Raw genomic sequence first — 18,727 nt, 5'->3', positions numbered from 1 at the left:
GCAGCACAGACCAGATCTAATATTCCAGGTAGTACCACAGTAACTGAGAGAAGTATTGGATCTACAACAGGCACAATCACGGGGACAGAGGGCAGAAGTACCACAGCAGAGACCAGCTATCGCACCCCTGGTACTATCACAGTATCTGAGAGCATCAGAACAGTACCAGGGAGCAGCAGTACTCCAGTACAGATGCTTTGTATTACCTCAGGTATCATTACGGTAACTGAGAAATTCACAGGAACAGTTAGGAACATCACCCTAGGGGGAGAGGGCAGCAGTACTCCAGTAGAGGTAACCCCAGTTAGCATCACAAGAGCAGTATGGAACATCACCTCAGGTACAGAGGGTAGAAGTACTGCAGCAGAAACCATCTCAACCACTCCAGGGAGTGTCATGGTAACTGATAGTACCACTGGAGCAATAAAAGGCACAAACCCAGGGGCAGAAAGCATAAATACTCCACTAGAGAAGGTATCTAGTACCCCAGGAGCTGTCTCAGTAACTGAGATCAGTAGAGAAGCCCTAGAAAGCACAATCCCTGGGACCCAGGGCAGCAGTACTGCTACACAGATCAGTTTTAGTACACCTAGAAGTATCACATTAACTGAGAGCATCACAACAATACCAGGGAGCAGAATCATAGTGACAGAAGGTAGCAGCAGTACTGTAGGTCACATCACAGTAACCGAGAGCATCAGAACAGTACTAGGGAGCAGAATCACAGAGACAGAGGACAGAAATACTACAGCAGAGACCATATCTAGTAGTCCTGGTAGTACCACAGTAACTGAGAGAAGTACCACATCTACAGAGGACACAATGGCAGGGATAGAGGGCAGCAGTACTATTGTAGAAGCCAGCTCTAGCACCCCTCCTAGTATCACAGTAACTGAGAGTATCAAAACAGTGTTAGGGAGTAGAATCCCAAGAACAGAAAAAAGCAGTACTACAGCAGGGACCAGATCTGGTACTCTGGGTATTATCACAGTAACTGAGAGCACTGGAACATTAGAAGGCACAAAACCAGGGACACAGAGCACAGCCAATCTGATACAAATACTACCTAGTACCCCAGAGAGTGTCAGAGTAACTGAGATCAGTACAAGAGCCATGGAAAGTACAACGTCTGGGACAGAGGACAGCAGTACTGCAGCACAGATCAGCTTTAGTACTCCTAGAAGTATCACAGTTACTGAGAGCATCACAACAATACCAAGAAGCAGAATCACAGTGACAGAAGGTAGCAGTACTACAGCAGAGACCAGATCTGGTATTCCAGGTAGTGTCACAATAACTGAGAGAAGTACCAGAGCTACAGAGAGCTCAATACCAGGGACAGAGACTAGCAGTAGTACAGTAGAGACCAGCTCTGGCATCCCTGGTAGTTTCACAGTAACTGAGAGCATCAGAACATTACTAGGGAGCAGAGTCCCATTGACAGAAGGCAGCAGTACTACAGTGCAGAGCATATCTAGTATTCTGGGTAGTACCACAGTAACTGAGAGAAGTACCACATCTATAAAAAGCACAATCGTAGGTACAGAGGGCATCAATACTAAAGTAGAAACCAGCTCTAAGACAACTGCTAGTATCACAGTCACTGAGGGTATCACAATGGTATTAGGGAGCAGAATCCCAGAGACAGAAGACAGAAATGGCACAGCAGAGACTAGATCTAGTACCACAGGTAGTAGCACAGTAACTAAGAGAAGTACCAGATTAATGGAGGGCACAGTTTCAGGGATGGAGGGTACAAGTACTGCAGAGCAGAACAGACCTGGAGGTAGTATCACAGTAACTGAAAGAAGTACCACAGAGGGCACAATTGCAGGGATAGAGGGCAGCAGTACTATAGTAGAAGCCAGTTCTAGCAACCCTACTAGTATCACAGTAACTGGGAGTGTCACAACAGTACTAGAGAGCAGAATCCCAAGAACAGAAGAAAGCAGTACTATAGCAGGGACCAGATCTGGTACTCTGGGTATTATCACAGTAGCTGAGAGCACTGGAACAATAGAAGGCACGAAACCAGAGACACAGAGCACAGATACCCTGATACAAATGTTATCTAGTACCCCAGAGAGTGCCAAAGTAACTGAGATCAGTACAGGAGCCATGGGAAGCCCAATGTCTGGATCAGAGGAGAGCAGCACTGAAGCACAGATCAGCTCTAGTACTCTTAGAAGTACCACAGTAACTGAGAGCGTCACAACAATACCAGGGAGCAGAACCCCAGTGACAGAAGGTAGCAGTACTACAGCAGAGACTAGATCTGGTACTCTGGGTAGCACCACAGTAACTGAGAGAAGTACCAGATCTACAGAGGGCACAATCACAGGGACAGAGGGCAGCAGTACTATAGTAGAAGCCAGTTCTAGCAACCCTACTAGTATCACAGTAACTGGGGGTGTTACAACAGTACTAGAGAGCAGAATCCCAAGAACAGAAGAAAGCGGTACTATAGCAGGGACCAGATCTGGTACTCTGGGTATTATCACAGTAGCTGAGAGCACTGGAACAATAGAAGGCACGAAACCAGAGACACAGAGCACAGATACCCTGATACAAATGTTATCTAGTACCCCAGAGAGTGCCAAAGTAACTGAGATCAGTACAGGAGCCATGGGAAGCCCAATGTCTGGATCAGAGGAGAGCAGCACTGAAGCACAGATCAGCTCTAGTACTCTTAGAAGTACCACAGTAACTGAGAGCGTCACAACAATACCAGGGAGCAGAACCCCAGTGACAGAAGGTAGCAGTACTACAGCAGAGACTAGATCTGGTACTCTGGGTAGCACCACAGTAACTGAGAGAAGTACCAGATCTACAGAGGGCACAATCGCAGGGACAGAGGGCAGCAGTACTATAGTAGAAGTCAGTTCTAGCAACCCTACTAGTATCACAGTAACTGGGAGTGTAACAACAGTACTAGAGAGCAGAATCCCAAGAACAGAAGAAAGCAGTACTATAGCAGGGACCAGATCTGGTACTCTGGGTATTATCACAGTAGGTGAGAGCACTGGAACAATAGAAGGCACGAAACCAGAGACACAGAGCACAGATACCCTGATACAAATGTTATCTAGTACCCCAGAGAGTGCCAAAGTAACTGAGATCAGTACAGGAGCCATGGGAAGCCCAATGTCTGGATCAGAGGAGAGCAGCACTGAAGCACAGATCAGCTCTAGTACTCTTAGAAGTACCACAGTAACTGAGAGCGTCACAATAATACCAGGGAGCAGAACCCCAGTGACAGAAGGTAGCAGTACTACAGCAGAGACTAGATCTGGTACTCTGGGTAGCACCACAGTAACTGAGAGAAGTACCAGATCTACAGAGGGCACAATCGCAGGGACAGAGGGCAGCAGTACTATAGTAGAAGTCAGTTCTAGCAACCCTACTAGTATCACAGTAACTGGGAGTGTAACAACAGTACTAGAGAGCAGAATCCCAAGAACAGAAGAAAGCAGTACTATAGCAGGGACCAGATCTGGTACTCTGGGTATTATCACAGTAGCTGAGAGCACTGGAACAATAGAAGGCACGAAACCAGAGACACAGAGCACAGATACCCTGATACAAATGTTATCTAGTACCCCAGAGAGTGCCAAAGTAACTGAGATCAGTACAGGAGCCATGGGAAGCCCAATGTCTGGATCAGAGGAGAGCAGCACTGAAGCACAGATCAGCTCTAGTACTCTTAGAAGTACCACAGTAACTGAGAGCGTCACAACAATACCAGGGAGCAGAACCCCAGTGACAGAAGGTAGCAGTACTACAGCAGAGACTAGATCTGGTACTCTGGGTAGCACCACAGTAACTGAGAGAAGTACCAGATCTACAGAGGGCACAATCGCAGGGACAGAGGGCAGCAGTACTATAGTAGAAGCCAGTTCTAGCAACCCTACTAGTATCACAGTAACTGGGAGTGTTACAACAGTACTAGAGAGCAGAATCCCAAGAACAGAAGAAAGCGGTACTATAGCAGGGACCAGATCTGGTACTCTGGGTATTATCACAGTAGCTGAGAGCACTGGAACAATAGAAGGCACGAAACCAGAGACACAGAGCACAGATACCCTGATACAAATGTTATCTAGTACCCCAGAGAGTGCCAAAGTAACTGAGATCAGTACAGGAGCCATGGGAAGCCCAATGTCTGGATCAGAGGAGAGCAGCACTGAAGCACAGATCAGCTCTAGTACTCTTAGAAGTACCACAGTAACTGAGAGCGTCACAACAATACCAGGGAGCAGAACCCCAGTGACAGAAGGTAGCAGTACTACTGCAGAGACTAGATCTGGTACTCTGGGTAGGACCACAGTAACTGAGAGAAGTACCAGATCTACAGAGGGCACAATCGCAGGGACAGAGGGCAGCAGTACTATAGTAGAAGCCAGTTCTAGCAACCCTACTAGTATCACAGTAACTGGGAGTGTAACAACAGTACTAGAGAGCAGAATCCCAAGAACAGAAGAAAGCGGTACTATAGCAGGGACCAGATCTGGTACTCTGGGTATTATCACAGTAGCTGAGAGCACTGGAACAATAGAAGGCACGAAACCAGAGACACAGAGCACAGATACCCTGATACAAATGTTATCTAGTACCCCAGAGAGTGCCAAAGTAACTGAGATCAGTACAGGAGCCATGGGAAGCCCAATGTCTGGATCAGAGGAGAACAGCACTGAAGCACAGATCAGCTCTAGTACTCTTAGAAGTACCACAGTAACTGAGAGCGTCACAACAATACCAGGGAGCAGAACCCCAGTGACAGAAGGTAGCAGTACTACAGCAGAGACTAGATCTGGTACTCTGGGTAGCACCACAGTAACTGAGAGAAGTACCAGATCTACAGAGGGCACAATCGCAGGGACAGAGGGCAGCAGTACTATAGTAGAAGCCAGTTCTAGCAACCCTACTAGTATCACAGTAACTGGGAGTGTTACAACAGTACTAGAGAGTCAGAATCCAAGAACAGAAGAAAGCGGTACTATAGCAGGGACCAGATCTGGTACTCTGGGTATTATCACAGTAGCTGAGAGCACTGGAACAATAGAAGGCACGAAACCAGAGACACAGAGCACAGATACCCTGATACAAATGTTATCTAGTACCCCAGAGAGTGCCAAAGTAACTGAGATCAGTACAGGAGCCATGGGAAGCCCAATGTCTGGATCAGAGGAGAGCAGCACTGAAGCACAGATCAGCTCTAGTACTCTTAGAAGTACCACAGTAACTGAGAGCGTCACAACAATACCAGGGAGCAGAACCCCAGTGACAGAAGGTAGCAGTACTACAGCAGAGACTAGATCTGGTACTCTGGGTAGCACCACAGTAACTGAGAGAAGTACCAGATCTACAGAGGGCACAATCGCAGGGACAGAGGGCAGCAGTACTATAGTAGAAGCCAGTTCTAGCAACCCTACTAGTATCACAGTAACTGGGAGTGTTACAACAGTACTAGAGAGCTAGAATCCCAAGAACAGAAGAAAGCGGTACTATAGCAGGGACCAGATCTGGTACTCTGGGTATTATCACAGTAGCTGAGAGCACTGGAACATAGAAGGCACGAAACCAGAGACACAGAGCACAGATACCCTGATACAATGTTATCTAGTACCCCAGAGAGTGCCAAAGTAACTGAGATCAGTACAGGAGCCATGGGAAGCCCAATGTCTGGATCAGAGGAGAGCAGCACTGAAGCACAGATCAGCTCTAGTACTCTTAGAAGTACCACAGTAACTGAGAGCGTCACAACAATACCAGGGAGCAGAACCCCAGTGACAGAAGGTAGCAGTACTACAGCAGAGACTAGATCTGGTACTCTGGGTAGCACCACAGTAACTGAGAGAAGTACCAGATCTACAGAGGGCACAATCGCAGGGACAGAGGGCAGCAGTACTATAGTAGAAGCCAGTTCTAGCAACCCTACTAGTATCACAGTAACTGGGAGTGTTACAACAGTACTAGAGAGCAGAATCCCAAGAACAGAAGAAAGCGGTACTATAGCAGGGACCAGATCTGGTACTCTGGGTATTATCACAGTAGCTGAGAGCACTGGAACAATAGAAGGCACGAAACCAGAGACACAGAGCACAGATACCCTGATACAAATGTTATCTAGTACCCCAGAGAGTGCCAAAGTAACTGAGATCAGTACAGGAGCCATGGGAAGCCCAATGTCTGGATCAGAGGAGAGCAGCACTGAAGCACAGATCAGCTCTAGTACTCTTAGAAGTACCACAGTAACTGAGAGCGTCACAACAATACCAGGGAGCAGAACCCCAGTGACAGAAGGTAGCAGTACTACAGCAGAGACTAGATCTGGTACTCTGGGTAGCACCACAGTAACTGAGAGAAGTACCAGATCTACAGAGGGCACAATCGCAGGGACAGAGGGCAGCAGTACTATAGTAGAAGCCAGTTCTAGCAACCCTACTAGTATCACAGTAACTGGGAGTGTTACAACAGTACTAGAGAGCAGAATCCCAAGAACAGAAGAAAGCGGTACTATAGCAGGGACCAGATCTGGTACTCTGGGTATTATCACAGTAGCTGAGAGCACTGGAACAATAGAAGGCACGAAACCAGAGACACAGAGCACAGATACCCTGATACAAATGTTATCTAGTACCCCAGAGAGTGCCAAAGTAACTGAGATCAGTACAGGAGCCATGGGAAGCCCAATGTCTGGATCAGAGGAGAGCAGCACTGAAGCACAGATCAGCTCTAGTACTCTTAGAAGTACCACAGTAACTGAGAGCGTCACAACAATACCAGGGAGCAGAACCCCAGTGACAGAAGGTAGCAGTACTACAGCAGAGACTAGATCTGGTACTCTGGGTAGCACCACAGTAACTGAGAGAAGTACCAGATCTACAGAGGGCACAATCGCAGGGACAGAGGGCAGCAGTACTATAGTAGAAGCCAGTTCTAGCAACCCTACTAGTATCACAGTAACTGGGAGTGTTACAACAGTACTAGAGAGCAGAATCCCAAGAACAGAAGAAAGCGGTACTATAGCAGGGACCAGATCTGGTACTCTGGGTATTATCACAGTAGCTGAGAGCACTGGAACAATAGAAGGCACGAAACCAGAGACACAGAGCACAGATACCCTGATACAAATGTTATCTAGTACCCCAGAGAGTGCCAAAGTAACTGAGATCAGTACAGGAGCCATGGGAAGCCCAATGTCTGGATCAGAGGAGAGCAGCACTGAAGCACAGAACAGCTCTAGTACTCTTAGAAGTACCACAGTAACTGAGAGCGTCACAACAATACCAGGGAGCAGAACCCCAGTGACAGAAGGTAGCAGTACTACAGCAGAGACTAGATCTGGTACTCTGGGTAGCACCACAGTAACTGAGAGAAGTACCAGATCTACAGAGGGCACAATCGCAGGGACAGAGGGCAGCAGTACTATAGTAGAAGCCAGTTCTAGCAACCCTACTAGTATCACAGTAACTGGGAGTGTTACAACAGTACTAGAGAGTAGAATCCCAAGAACAGAAGAAAGCGGTACTATAGCAGGGACCAGATCTGGTACTCTGGGTATTATCACAGTAGCTGAGAGCACTGGAACAATAGAAGGCACGAAACCAGAGACACAGAGCACAGATACCCTGATACAAATGTTATCTAGTACCCCAGAGAGTGCCAAAGTAACTGAGATCAGTACAGGAGCCATGGGAAGCCCAATGTCTGGATCAGAGGAGAGCAGCACTGAAGCACAGATCAGCTCTAGTACTCTTAGAAGTACCACAGTAACTGAGAGCGTCACAACAATACCAGGGAGCAGAACCCCAGTGACAGAAGGTAGCAGTACTACAGCAGAGACTAGATCTGGTACTCTGGGTAGCACCACAGTAACTGAGAGAAGTACCAGATCTACAGAGGGCACAATCGCAGAGACAGAGGGCAGCTATACTACAGTAGGGACCAGCTCTAGCACCCATGCTGATCTCTACTGCGATTATTTCATTTTTGAGAGCAGTACTGGAGCTACAGAGAGCTTGATGCCAGGGACAGAGAGTAGCAGTAGTATGGTAGAGACCAGCCCTTTCACCCCTAGTAGTATGCCAGTAACTGAGAGCATCAGAACAGTACTAGGGAGCAAAGTCCCAGTGACAGAGGGCAGCAGTACTCCAGTACAGATTCTGTGCCTTCCCCCAGGCCTCACCACTGAAACTGAGAGCTTCACAGGAACACTATGGAGCATCACCCCAGGAACAGAGGGCAGCAGTACTACTGTAGAGGTGCTTAATACCCCAGATATCATCACTGCAACTGAGAACATCACCCCAAATTTAGAGGGTGGGAGTACTTCAGCAGATACCAAATCCAGTCCTCCAGGTAGCACCACAGTAATTGAGAGAAGTACCAGAGCTACAGAGAGCTCAACGCCAGGGATAGAGGGCAGCAGTACCACGGCAGAGGCCAGATCTAGTACTCCAGGTAATAGCACAGTAACTGACAGTACTGGAGCTACAGAGAGTTCAATGCCAAAGACAGATAGCAGCAGTTTTACATCAGTGTGTTTCTGGGGTACCCCAATGGATGTTACAACTCCAAAGGAAGTTGGAAGTACAACCAGCAGTGGAAGCACATCTTCAGGTGGCATCAGCAGTTCTACTTGGAGTTCCTCAACCACATCTACTGCCCAACATTACGGGACCCCTCTGAGCACCACAGTGATGACGATCTTCAGTGCAACTGCCTCAGGAACAAGTAAGTGTCATGTCACAATAGATCCATGGAGTCAGGCTTTTTATATTTAGTTGCAATTTTGTTTTCTTTTGGATAGCTTTGTAAGATCTTGTGACCTATTACCGAAGAGGGAGAGGACTCGGTGACTCCCTCTGCTTCAGTGGTTTTCTAGATGGCTCTGCGGTGTCTGGGACAGCTGTGGAGCTCCTTTTGTTGGTAGTAAAGACATAATCGGGGTTCTTTATTTAGTTTTTTATTTTATTTATTTATTCATAATTGTATCCCACAATTATCCAAAAATGAGTTTCGGTTCAATGTGGCCTAATTTGAACAGTTGTTAGAGGTGACATTGATTCAGTTACATTTACAAGGTTGTATGATGCTGTGTTTTACAGTGGTTGGCAAGATAACTATTAGTGCATATGGAATAGTCATTGGGTTTCTTGAGAAGACATGTCTTAGTTCATTTATTAAATGAAAAGATGCGTTACAGTTAGAGGTTGTGCTGTGTATTGTTGTTCCATAAGTACATAAGTATTGCCATACTGGAAAAGACCAAGGTCCATCGAGCCCAGCATCCTGCTTCCAACAGTGGCCAATCCAGGTCACAAATACCCGGCAAAATCTCAAAAATGTACAAAACATTTATACTGCTTATCCCAGAAATAGTGGATTTTCTCCAAGTCCACTTAATAACGGTCTATGGACTCTTCCTTTAGGAAGCTGTCTACACCTTTTTAAAACTCTGCTAAGCTAACCGCCTTTACCACATTCTCTGGCAAAGAATTCCAGAGTTTAATTACACGTTGAGTGAAGAAATATTTTCTACGATTCGTTTTAAATTTACTACATTGTAGCTTCATCCTATGCCACCTAGTCCTAGTATTTTTGGAAAGCGTGAACAGACGCTTCACATCAACCCATTCAACTCCACTCATTATTTTATAGACCTCTATCATATCTCCCCTCAGCCGCCTTTTCTCCAAGCTGAAGAGCCCTAGCCGCTTTAGCCTTTCCTCATAGGAAAGTCGTCCCATCCCCTTTATCATTTTTGTCGCCCTTCTCTGCACCTTTTCTAATTCCAGAATGATTAGTGCCATATTTTACTCATAGAATTTCCTGAAGAGGTAGTAGGTCTTTAGATCTTTTCTGAACCAGAGGTAGTTAGTGATGCTCAGACTGTTCTAGGTCTGCCCCTGGTGGTTGGGCTTCTGTTGCAGACGGTAATTCTGAGCTATATTGGGTCTTTCACTTCAGGTTACTGTGACACTGAGCAGGACTGCCTGTTAAGAGCTGCGACTCGCATTGCTGTTGATCTCCGTTTCATAAGCAGAATTTCTAGGGAGGCTCACAAGTCCATAGATGCCCTTGGGTAAAACCTGAAGTGGCTCCTCTCACGACACTTGTTGATCATAAGAATTAGCAGTAGTTGGCTGAGGTGCTGCAACTTTTTCTCAAGTTTCTTCAAAAGTACAGTGTTTACTGCTACTAGATTATATGAAACTTACTATCAGCAAATTTAGGAGGGCAGTTATTAAGGTGTGTTATAACCCTAATGCATGTTATTTGCTCCTTAGCACATGTTAAAATGTAATAATGCATGTTATATTACCGTAACACACATTAATAATACGTACTGTGCGATACATAATAATTTTTTTTTAAATTTACATTTGTACCCCGTGCTTTCCCACTCATAGCAGGCTCAATGCAGCTTACATATACAGGTACTTATTTGTACTTGGGGCAATGGAAGGTTAAGTGACTTGCCCAGAGTCACAAGGAGCTGCCTGTGCCTGAAGTGGGAATTGAACTCAGTTCCCCAGGACCAAAGTCCACCACCCTAACCGCTAGGCCACCCCTCCACTGTTGCTGCTATTTCAGATTCTACATGGAATGTTGCTATTCCACTAGCCATGTAGAAGTCGGCCCTTGCAGATCACCAATGTGGCCGCGCAGGCTTCTGCTTCTGGGAGTCTGACGTCCTGCACGTACGTGAGAGTAGGAGAGATGGTGTTAAGAAGTTGGATAGGAATGGGATCAGAGGAGCAGGTAGTTTATTTTGAGGAGGACAGAAGATGTGATATTTCTTCATCAGTGACCTCAGGAAAGGAGGGGAAAGGACGGAGGGGTTGAGGAAATAGAGGAACGAACAAGGGGAGGGAGAGGTGGGGGTGGTTTGATACACTGCTGTGCTAATACTGAACTGCTTCAAACCTTCTGTGTACCAGGCAAATTAGATGAAAGATCAAAAAGGAACAATTCTCTGTGTAGTTATGGATGAAGAAAAATGGTACCAGGTCACAGCGCTGGTTCCAACTGAGCTGGAAACCCAAAGGAATAGGAAGCCACTGCTGGGTCATTAATACGAATCAGCCAACACTGATGTGGGCTTTGTGTTTCATTAGGTGTCTTTGAGCCTCGGTGTTCAAGTCATTGTTCTTTAGTCTGTTAGGATTTGTTTATATGTTAATTAACTTCTAATATAATTAGGTATGTTTTATATTTATTTTCATTTTGTATATTATTCTTTTGATTTTATTGTTCCCTTTGTGGCTTGGCTGTAGCCACCTTACAAAGACAGTAATAAGTGAAATGAAATAAATTGTTTGTTAATCTCACCCTCGGATTACGTCTTGCAGCTCAGTTCCCTGCAATTCCAGTGGTGTGTAACGGGCTTGGAGAATGCTATATAGAGAATGACATCATGGCATGTGGCGTGTCACAGCGGGTGAGTATGTTTCCTCTTCCAGTGATAGACCATGTCTAGTCCTAAGATCTTTGCTGTTGTAAGACTCTTTTATTTGTTTGCATCTTAATTTCGTTCAGTCCCATTAGGATTCTCCGCAATGCTACTGGGAGCGGAAATCTACACCTAGAGGGTCATTTTATTATTAACCGCCATTTACTGATTCTAGTCCAAAATGAATTTGTGTATCACACGCATCATCCCAAAGTTACCTTTTTGAGAATTAGCCCCTGAATGTGAAAATACATGTGCTGTGCCGAAAATGAGAGTGAGGAGTGCAGTAGGCCCCGGACTGAAAGGTGACACAGAGGGGAATAATCGAAAGGAATGCCCAAGTTTTCCCGAGGACGTCCCCGCGAAGGGGTGGGGAAACCCGTATTATCGAAACAAGATGGGCATACATCTTTCGTTTCGATAATATGGTCGTGAACGCCCAAATCGTGAAATTTAGGTCGACCTTAGAGATGGTCGTCCTTAGAGATGGTCATCCCCGATTTTTGGCGATAATGGAAACCAAGGATACCCATCTCAGAAACGACCAAATGCAAGCCATTTGGTCATGGGAGGAGCTAGCATTCGTAGTGTACTGGTCCCCCTAACATGCCAGGACACCAACCGGGCACCTTAGGGGGCACTGCAGTGAACTTCAGAAATTGCTCCCAGGTGCATGGCTCCCTTACCTTCTGTGCTGAGCCCCCCAACCCCCCCCAAAACCCACTCCCCACATCTGTACACCACTACCTTAGCCCTAAGAGGTGAAGGGGGCACCTACATGTGGGTACAGTGGGTTTCTGGTGGGTTTTGAAGGGCTCACATTTACCACCACAAATGTAACAGGTAGGGGGGGATGGGCCTGGGTCCACCTGCCTGAAGTGCACTGCACCCACTAAAACTGCTCCAGGGACCTGCATAGTGCTGTGATGGAGCTGGGCATGATATTTGAGGCTGGCATAGAGACTAGCAAAAAATATTTAAAAAGGTTTTTTTTTCAAGGTGGGAGGGGGTTATTGACCACTGGGGGAGTAAGGGAAGGTGATCCCGATTCCCTCCGGTGGTCATCTGTTCAGTTCGGGCACCTTTTTGACGCTTGGTCGTAAGAAAAAATGAACCAAGTAAAGTCGCCAAGTGCTCGTCAGGGGCGCCCTTCTTTTTGCCATTATTGGCCGAGGACGCCATGTGTTAGGCACGCCCCAGTCCCGCCTTTGCTACGCTTTCCAACACTCCAACACTTTTTAGGGTGGGAGGGGGTTAGTGACCACTGGTGGGAGTAAGGGGATGTTATCCCCGAATCCCTCCGGTGGTCATCTGGTCATTTTGGGCACATTTTTGTTTATCAGGGATGGCCTTCTTTTTTCCATTATCGGCCAAGGACACCCATGTGTTAAGCACGCTCCAGTCCCGCCTTTGCTATGCTTCTGACACGCCCCCGTGAACTTTGATCGTCCCTGCAATGGAAATAAGTTCAGGGCGCCCAAAATCAGCTTCCGATTATGCCGATTTGGGCGACCTGGGAGAAGGACGCCCATCTCCCGATTTGTGTCGAAAGATGGGTGCCTTCTCTTTCGAAAATAAGCCTGACAGTGTCACTGAATGTTTTAATTACGCTGTAAAAGATATCCAGAACCGTGGAGAACTAGTTTGATCCTTCACGAATTTGGTTAATTGACCACTACACTGTAGTGAAGTACAAATTTCTTCTCCGTTAGTGTCAGGAATATGCTGAGATTCCTCTGCAGAGAGACGGCCTAGACTGTCAGTTTATTGCAGGATCCTCTACTGTTATAGCCTGAGATTTCTGTCAGTGCTTGTTTTGTAGAAAGTAAATTTCGGTATTCAGATGCAAGGCTGTTCTGGTGGGGTTGGGGGGATACGTTTTGTTGGTCAGTACATGGCATAAATTCAGTACTTTGTTAACATTTAATGACTTTCACATGAGTCAGTCTATGTCACAAAACACGAAGGAAGTTTGAAGCTAGTCTCTTTCTTTCATTGTTTGCTTCTCTGTAGAATAACCTGCTTCAGTCTGTCCAGTGCTTTAAGCAGTGCATCTTTCTGAGACCCTTTGGGATTCACTGAAATAAAGTACAGATGTAAAGGAATAATTTTCCATTCTTAGGTACCATCAGAACTCCCAGAACAAAACTCTTTGTGAAAACATCAATGAGTGTGATCTCTCACCTTGTGATACTGCTGTGGGCATCTGCGTCGACACCCCAGGAAGTTACTTCTGCAGCTGCAAGAGCGGGTACAGACTAAACAGGAACAACCGAACCTGTGAGAACATCAATGAATGTGCCGAGGGGTCTTTTAGGTGCCCGGACAACACGAGCTGTGAGGATACTCAGGGCAATTACATCTGCGTCTGCAGTACTGGCTACTCTGGTTAGTGTCTCGGGAGCTAGAAGTACATTTTCCTTCCATATGGATTGACGGGGTGCACCGACTGTCCATGCTATATATTCAAGTTGTATTACATAGCTGTCATAATGGGACACACTAGTATAGCTACTGGCATCCATCTGATTGCCCTGCGTTTAAGCAGACTTTGATGGCATTGGAAGGTCACTGTGTTTGTATCTTTGGCGACTGGATTCTGGTGGGAGCAGTGCTATAATTTGATTATTGTGTTGTGGGATAGAGATGTTATTATGAGTAGAAGCAGGTGGACTGAGGCCCATCCAGACCGATGGATAAAACCTTTCAAAGTCAAGTAAAAGCTGTGCTGTCTGCCTGCTCGACTCTGTTCTGATCCAGGTCTTTCAATTTTAAAAACTTTCAGGAACAATTTTATCCAGAAAGGATTTCTTTGACAATAGAAATTTTTAGCAATCCTGAAATGATCAGAAGTAGTTTTCAGTCAGCAAATGCATTAAAAAGTCCTATCATTTGTATTCACAAAATGAACTGGCACTTCAAAATGATGTGAAACCCCAGTTTGCAGAAGGGCACTATATGGGAAATGAGACGTCAAGGCTCAGATGTTTGCATTTCCTGTAGACTAGAAACAACCCCAAAATAGAGCCAGGCTACCAAGTAGCTGAATCATATTTACAACAGTGCAAAGATTAGGAGGAAAAAGACCTAAGATACTCAAACGAGGGTCACTGCTATGAGTTAATCTTGTTGGGCAGACTGGATGCACCATTCAGGTCTTTATCTGCCCTCACTTACTATGTTACTATATTTCACCTTTTGGCTTCCTCAGGGGCTCATAGAATAATAATCTGCTCACCAGCAGCTCTCATTAACTTCAGGAGGCTGCACTCAATGTCGCTCATGATTATGATTGTAAGAGCCCCTGAGGAAGACAGAAGGTGAAATTGTGGTCCCCATTTGGGTTCTTTTTCCTCCTAATATTGTTCTATTGTAAGTATGATTCAGCTGTTTGGCAGCCTGGCTCTATTTTGCTGTTGTTTTTAGTTTACAGGAAATGCCAACAGCCTCTCCAGTCTTTTTGCAGGTCCGGATGAATATTGGTTAGGACTCCCATTCGTGCTGTGTCCATGTCCCCCCTCCCACCCCAACAGTAACAACCTCCCTTCCACCTCCTGACAAGTAAGCGACCCCCCTCCACACCATGACATGTAACACATGTATCCCCCTCTCTCTCTCTCACACCTTCACCTCCACCCCTACCCCTGAACTAGTAAGCAAAGGCCCATCTCACTCTTCCAGTCAGAATAGGCCACCATGGTCCTACCTGAATGCCATCATGGTCTAGTGGGGTGATGGGGACAGGAGCTGGCTGCTCCCTGTGTTGCCCCCGACATGCCCAATTGGAACATGACTGTTGAGTGCCGATATTCAGAAGCATTATATGATAAAGTGCATTGAATATCTGTGCTGGATGTTCAAAAGTGATTTAAGCAGACTGGGGGGCTTCCCTTTCCCTTTAAATTTCTTTGACTATTGACCCAATGGCTTCTCAGTTGGTGCAAGATGCATATGCCCAGTTCACAGATTTCTCTTCCGCACATGTCTTGATGCAGCTGTAATTCTTTCTCTTTTCATCTGAAGGGACTTTGGAGTGCGTTGATGTTAATGAATGTGAAGCTTCGGGTTACTCTCTCTGTGGAAATAACTCCCGGTGTGTGAATACCTTGGGGTCCTACTACTGTCTCTGTCTTCCTGGATATGAGGGAAACACCTGTCAAATGTTCTATAATCAACACGGCACCTGCACTTAGTAAGTGGTTCTGTTATACTTCTCACAGTCATAAGTCCTCCACTTTATCAACTGCACTCCGTCGCGGGAACGAATAAAGGTGACAGGGGGCGTGTCGGAGGTGTGTCGAAGGCGGGGACTGGGGCGTGGTTATCGGCCGAAGAGAGATGGACGCGTTCGGCTGATAATAAAAAAAAAAAAGCGTTTTTTAGCGAGAATTTAGGTCACTTTTTTTGGACCCTTTTTTTCTCACGAACAGGTCCCAAAAAAAGTGCCCTAAATGACCAGATGGCCACCAGAGGGAATCGGGGATGACCTCCCCTGACTCCCCCAGTGGTCACTAACCCCCTCCCACCAAACAAAAAGAACTTAAAACACTTTTTTTTCCAGCCTGTATGCCAGCCTCAAATGTCATCCCCAGCTCCATCACAGCAGTATGCAGGTCCCTGGAGCACTTGTTAGTGGGTGCAGTGCACTTCAGGCAGGTGGACCCAGGCCCATCCCCCCCCTACCTGTTACACTTGTGGTGGTAAATGAGAGCCCTCTAAACCCCCCCCCCCCAAAACCCACTGTACCCACATGTAGGTGCCCCCCTTCACCATTAAGTGCTATGGTAATGGTGTAGAGTTATGGGGAGTGGGTTTGGGGGGGATTTGGGGGGCTTAGCACCCAAGGGAAGGGAGCTATGCACCTGGGAGGTAATTTAATGTTTGTTTCTATTTTTAAAACTGCCCCTAGGGTGCCCGGTGGTGTCTTGGCATGTAAGGGGGACCAGTGCACTACGAATCCTGGCCCCTCCATGACCCAATGCCTTGGATTTGGTCATTTTTTAGCTGACCCGCTTCAGTTTCGATTATCGCTGAAAAACGAAAACGCCGAGCTCAAAAAAACGCCCACATCCAATGCATTTGCCTGGCACAAACCGTATTTTCGAAAGTAAAGATAGATGTCCATCTTTTTCGAAAATACAGTTCGGCCCGCCCCTTCACGGACCCATTTTTGGAGATGGACATCCTTACACATGGCATTCGGGTTCGATTATGCCCCTCCACACCATACTTTTTATAGTTATTTGAATATTTTTACTGTTGTCTATTGCCATGTTTGATCTATTCTTACTGTACTCCGCCTTGAGTGAATTCCTTCAAAACGACAGTAAATAAATCCTAACAAATAAATCAATAAATACTCTGTAACTACGCATCTATTTTTGGCACTGGCTATTCCTCCATTCTATTAGTCACAGTGACTCCGGACTGTGACAGAGGACTAGTTCTTGAGATTATACTTTAAATATCATCTTTCTGCTTTTTGTTCGCTCAAGGTGCAAATATCTCCTGATGTGGCCAAAGCTACTGAAAAACAAAGGCAGGAATTTCTTCTGATGCTCCTTAGAGCTTTGGCTCTTGCTGGTACATTCTTTTTGAAATGTCCTTGCAAATGTATTGTGAATATCAGACTCAGACTCAGATCCTTCTCAACAGACTTGGTTCTTCATTGACAAGGCTGTTGCTACTGGTCAGGTTCCTATCGCTGAGATGCGGGACCCTCAACTGTAATTTGTACTAGTTATTCTCGCTAGTCAAGCCTCTAGGGTGTATTTCTTTCTTTTGATAGTATTATCTAAATTCCTTAATTGATTATCTCTTACTCCTCCCATTTTGAGAACTTGTTTGGATACCAAGTAGGGTTATTATTTTCTTGTATTTTGATTATATATGTGTGATTTTACTTATGCTTGGTCAATTTTCTGTACAAGTTTTCTTTTTAGCTTGGATTTATGGAAAGATTTCAATAAAGAAAGTTATAAAAAATAATAATTCTGCTCTTTACCATTCAGATTGTTCTTGAGCTCATTGTATTGCAGATTAAATACCATAATTCCTAATCAGTTGTGTTTTTCTTTAGATATCAATGAATACCAAGTAGATGTTCCTCTGTGCCTGCTAAACTCCAGCTGCCTAAACACTATTGGTTCATTCATCTGCCGGTGTGACTCAGATTTTGAGGGTGAAAGGTGCACAGATATCGATGAATGTGCAAGAGACCTGGATGATTGCTCTGCTGCTGCTGACTGCACGAACACAAATGGATCCTTTTTCTGCACGTGCCGGAGAGGATACACTGGGAACGGAACTCATTGTGAAGGCAGGGATTTTGCTCCGTGTTTCATACTCTGATTTTTCTTTTTGATATTTTATTTTATTTATTTATTGCATTTGTATCCCACATTTTCCCACCTTTTTGCAGGCTCAAAGTGGCTTACAATACATCATGAATAGTGGAAATGAGAGGGAGTAAACATTTGGTGTTACAGAAGGATTTTGGGTTGCATGGTAATGGAATACATGATAGTAATATAACAGAAAGCATTATTAGCATTTCTGGATATATGTGGGAGTTTCACACGTTTTGGTCTTTGTGGTATATCTTGTCGAAGAGATGGGTCTTTAGTAGTTTGCGGAAGTTGGTCAGTTCATAGGTCGCTTTTAGGTTACGTGACAATGCGTTCCAGAATTGCGTGCTCATATAGGAAAGGTTGACGCATGCATTAATTTGTATTTCAGACCTTTACAGTTGGGGAAATGAAGATTAAGGAATGTACGAGATGATGTTTTGGCATTCCTGGATGGTCCATTTTGATACAGAAAGTGAAAGTGCCTTGGTGCTTTGTAGCTTTACTACATGAGACGTGGGGTAAGGAATAATATATTGTAGAGGAATATATTCGAGTTATTCCCCAAGTTTTCCACGTCATCACTGTGACCCCTGACGCAGGTGCTAGTCACCGAAACACGGCCCGTGTCGGGTCTTTTTGTCAAGGCTCATTCATTAAAGAACTGTGTTCCATTTTTAAAGGCCCGTGGTGCTGTTTTTTTTGTTAGGTCTAGCAGGTCTGACATGTAGGCGGGGCATCACCATGGATGGTTTTATGTACTAGGGTACATACTATGAACGTGATGCATTCTTTGAGTGGGAGCCAGTGCAGCTTCTCTCGTAGGGGTTTTGCACTTTCGTATTTTGATTTTCCAAATATGAGTCTGGCTGCCGTGTTCTGGGCTGTTTGGAGTTTTTTGAGTATTTGCTCTTTGCAGCCA

General features: G+C 45.5%; 1 protein-coding gene across 1 annotated transcript in view; it reads left to right on the top strand.

Annotated features, from left to right (window-relative positions):
• The first annotated feature begins 8,174 nt into the window (after positions 1-8,174).
• LOC115478596 (receptor-type tyrosine-protein phosphatase beta-like) overlaps positions 8,175-18,727 on the top strand; it is a 51,983-nt gene continuing 41,430 nt past the window's right edge. Inside the window, exons 1-3 of the mRNA XM_030216070.1 lie at positions 8,175-8,736; positions 11,358-11,446; positions 13,581-13,846. Of these exons, the coding sequence (XP_030071930.1) occupies positions 11,415-11,446; positions 13,581-13,846 (298 nt within the window). The 5' untranslated portion in view covers positions 8,175-8,736; positions 11,358-11,414. The remainder of the gene's footprint in view (positions 8,737-11,357; positions 11,447-13,580; positions 13,847-18,727) is intronic.

Source organism: Microcaecilia unicolor, chromosome 10, assembly GCF_901765095.1.
Source record: "Microcaecilia unicolor chromosome 10, aMicUni1.1, whole genome shotgun sequence".
NCBI lineage: Eukaryota > Metazoa > Chordata > Amphibia > Gymnophiona > Siphonopidae > Microcaecilia > Microcaecilia unicolor.
Note: the sequence above shows the minus strand (reverse complement) of the source record. Positions and strands in the feature narration are given on the sequence as shown.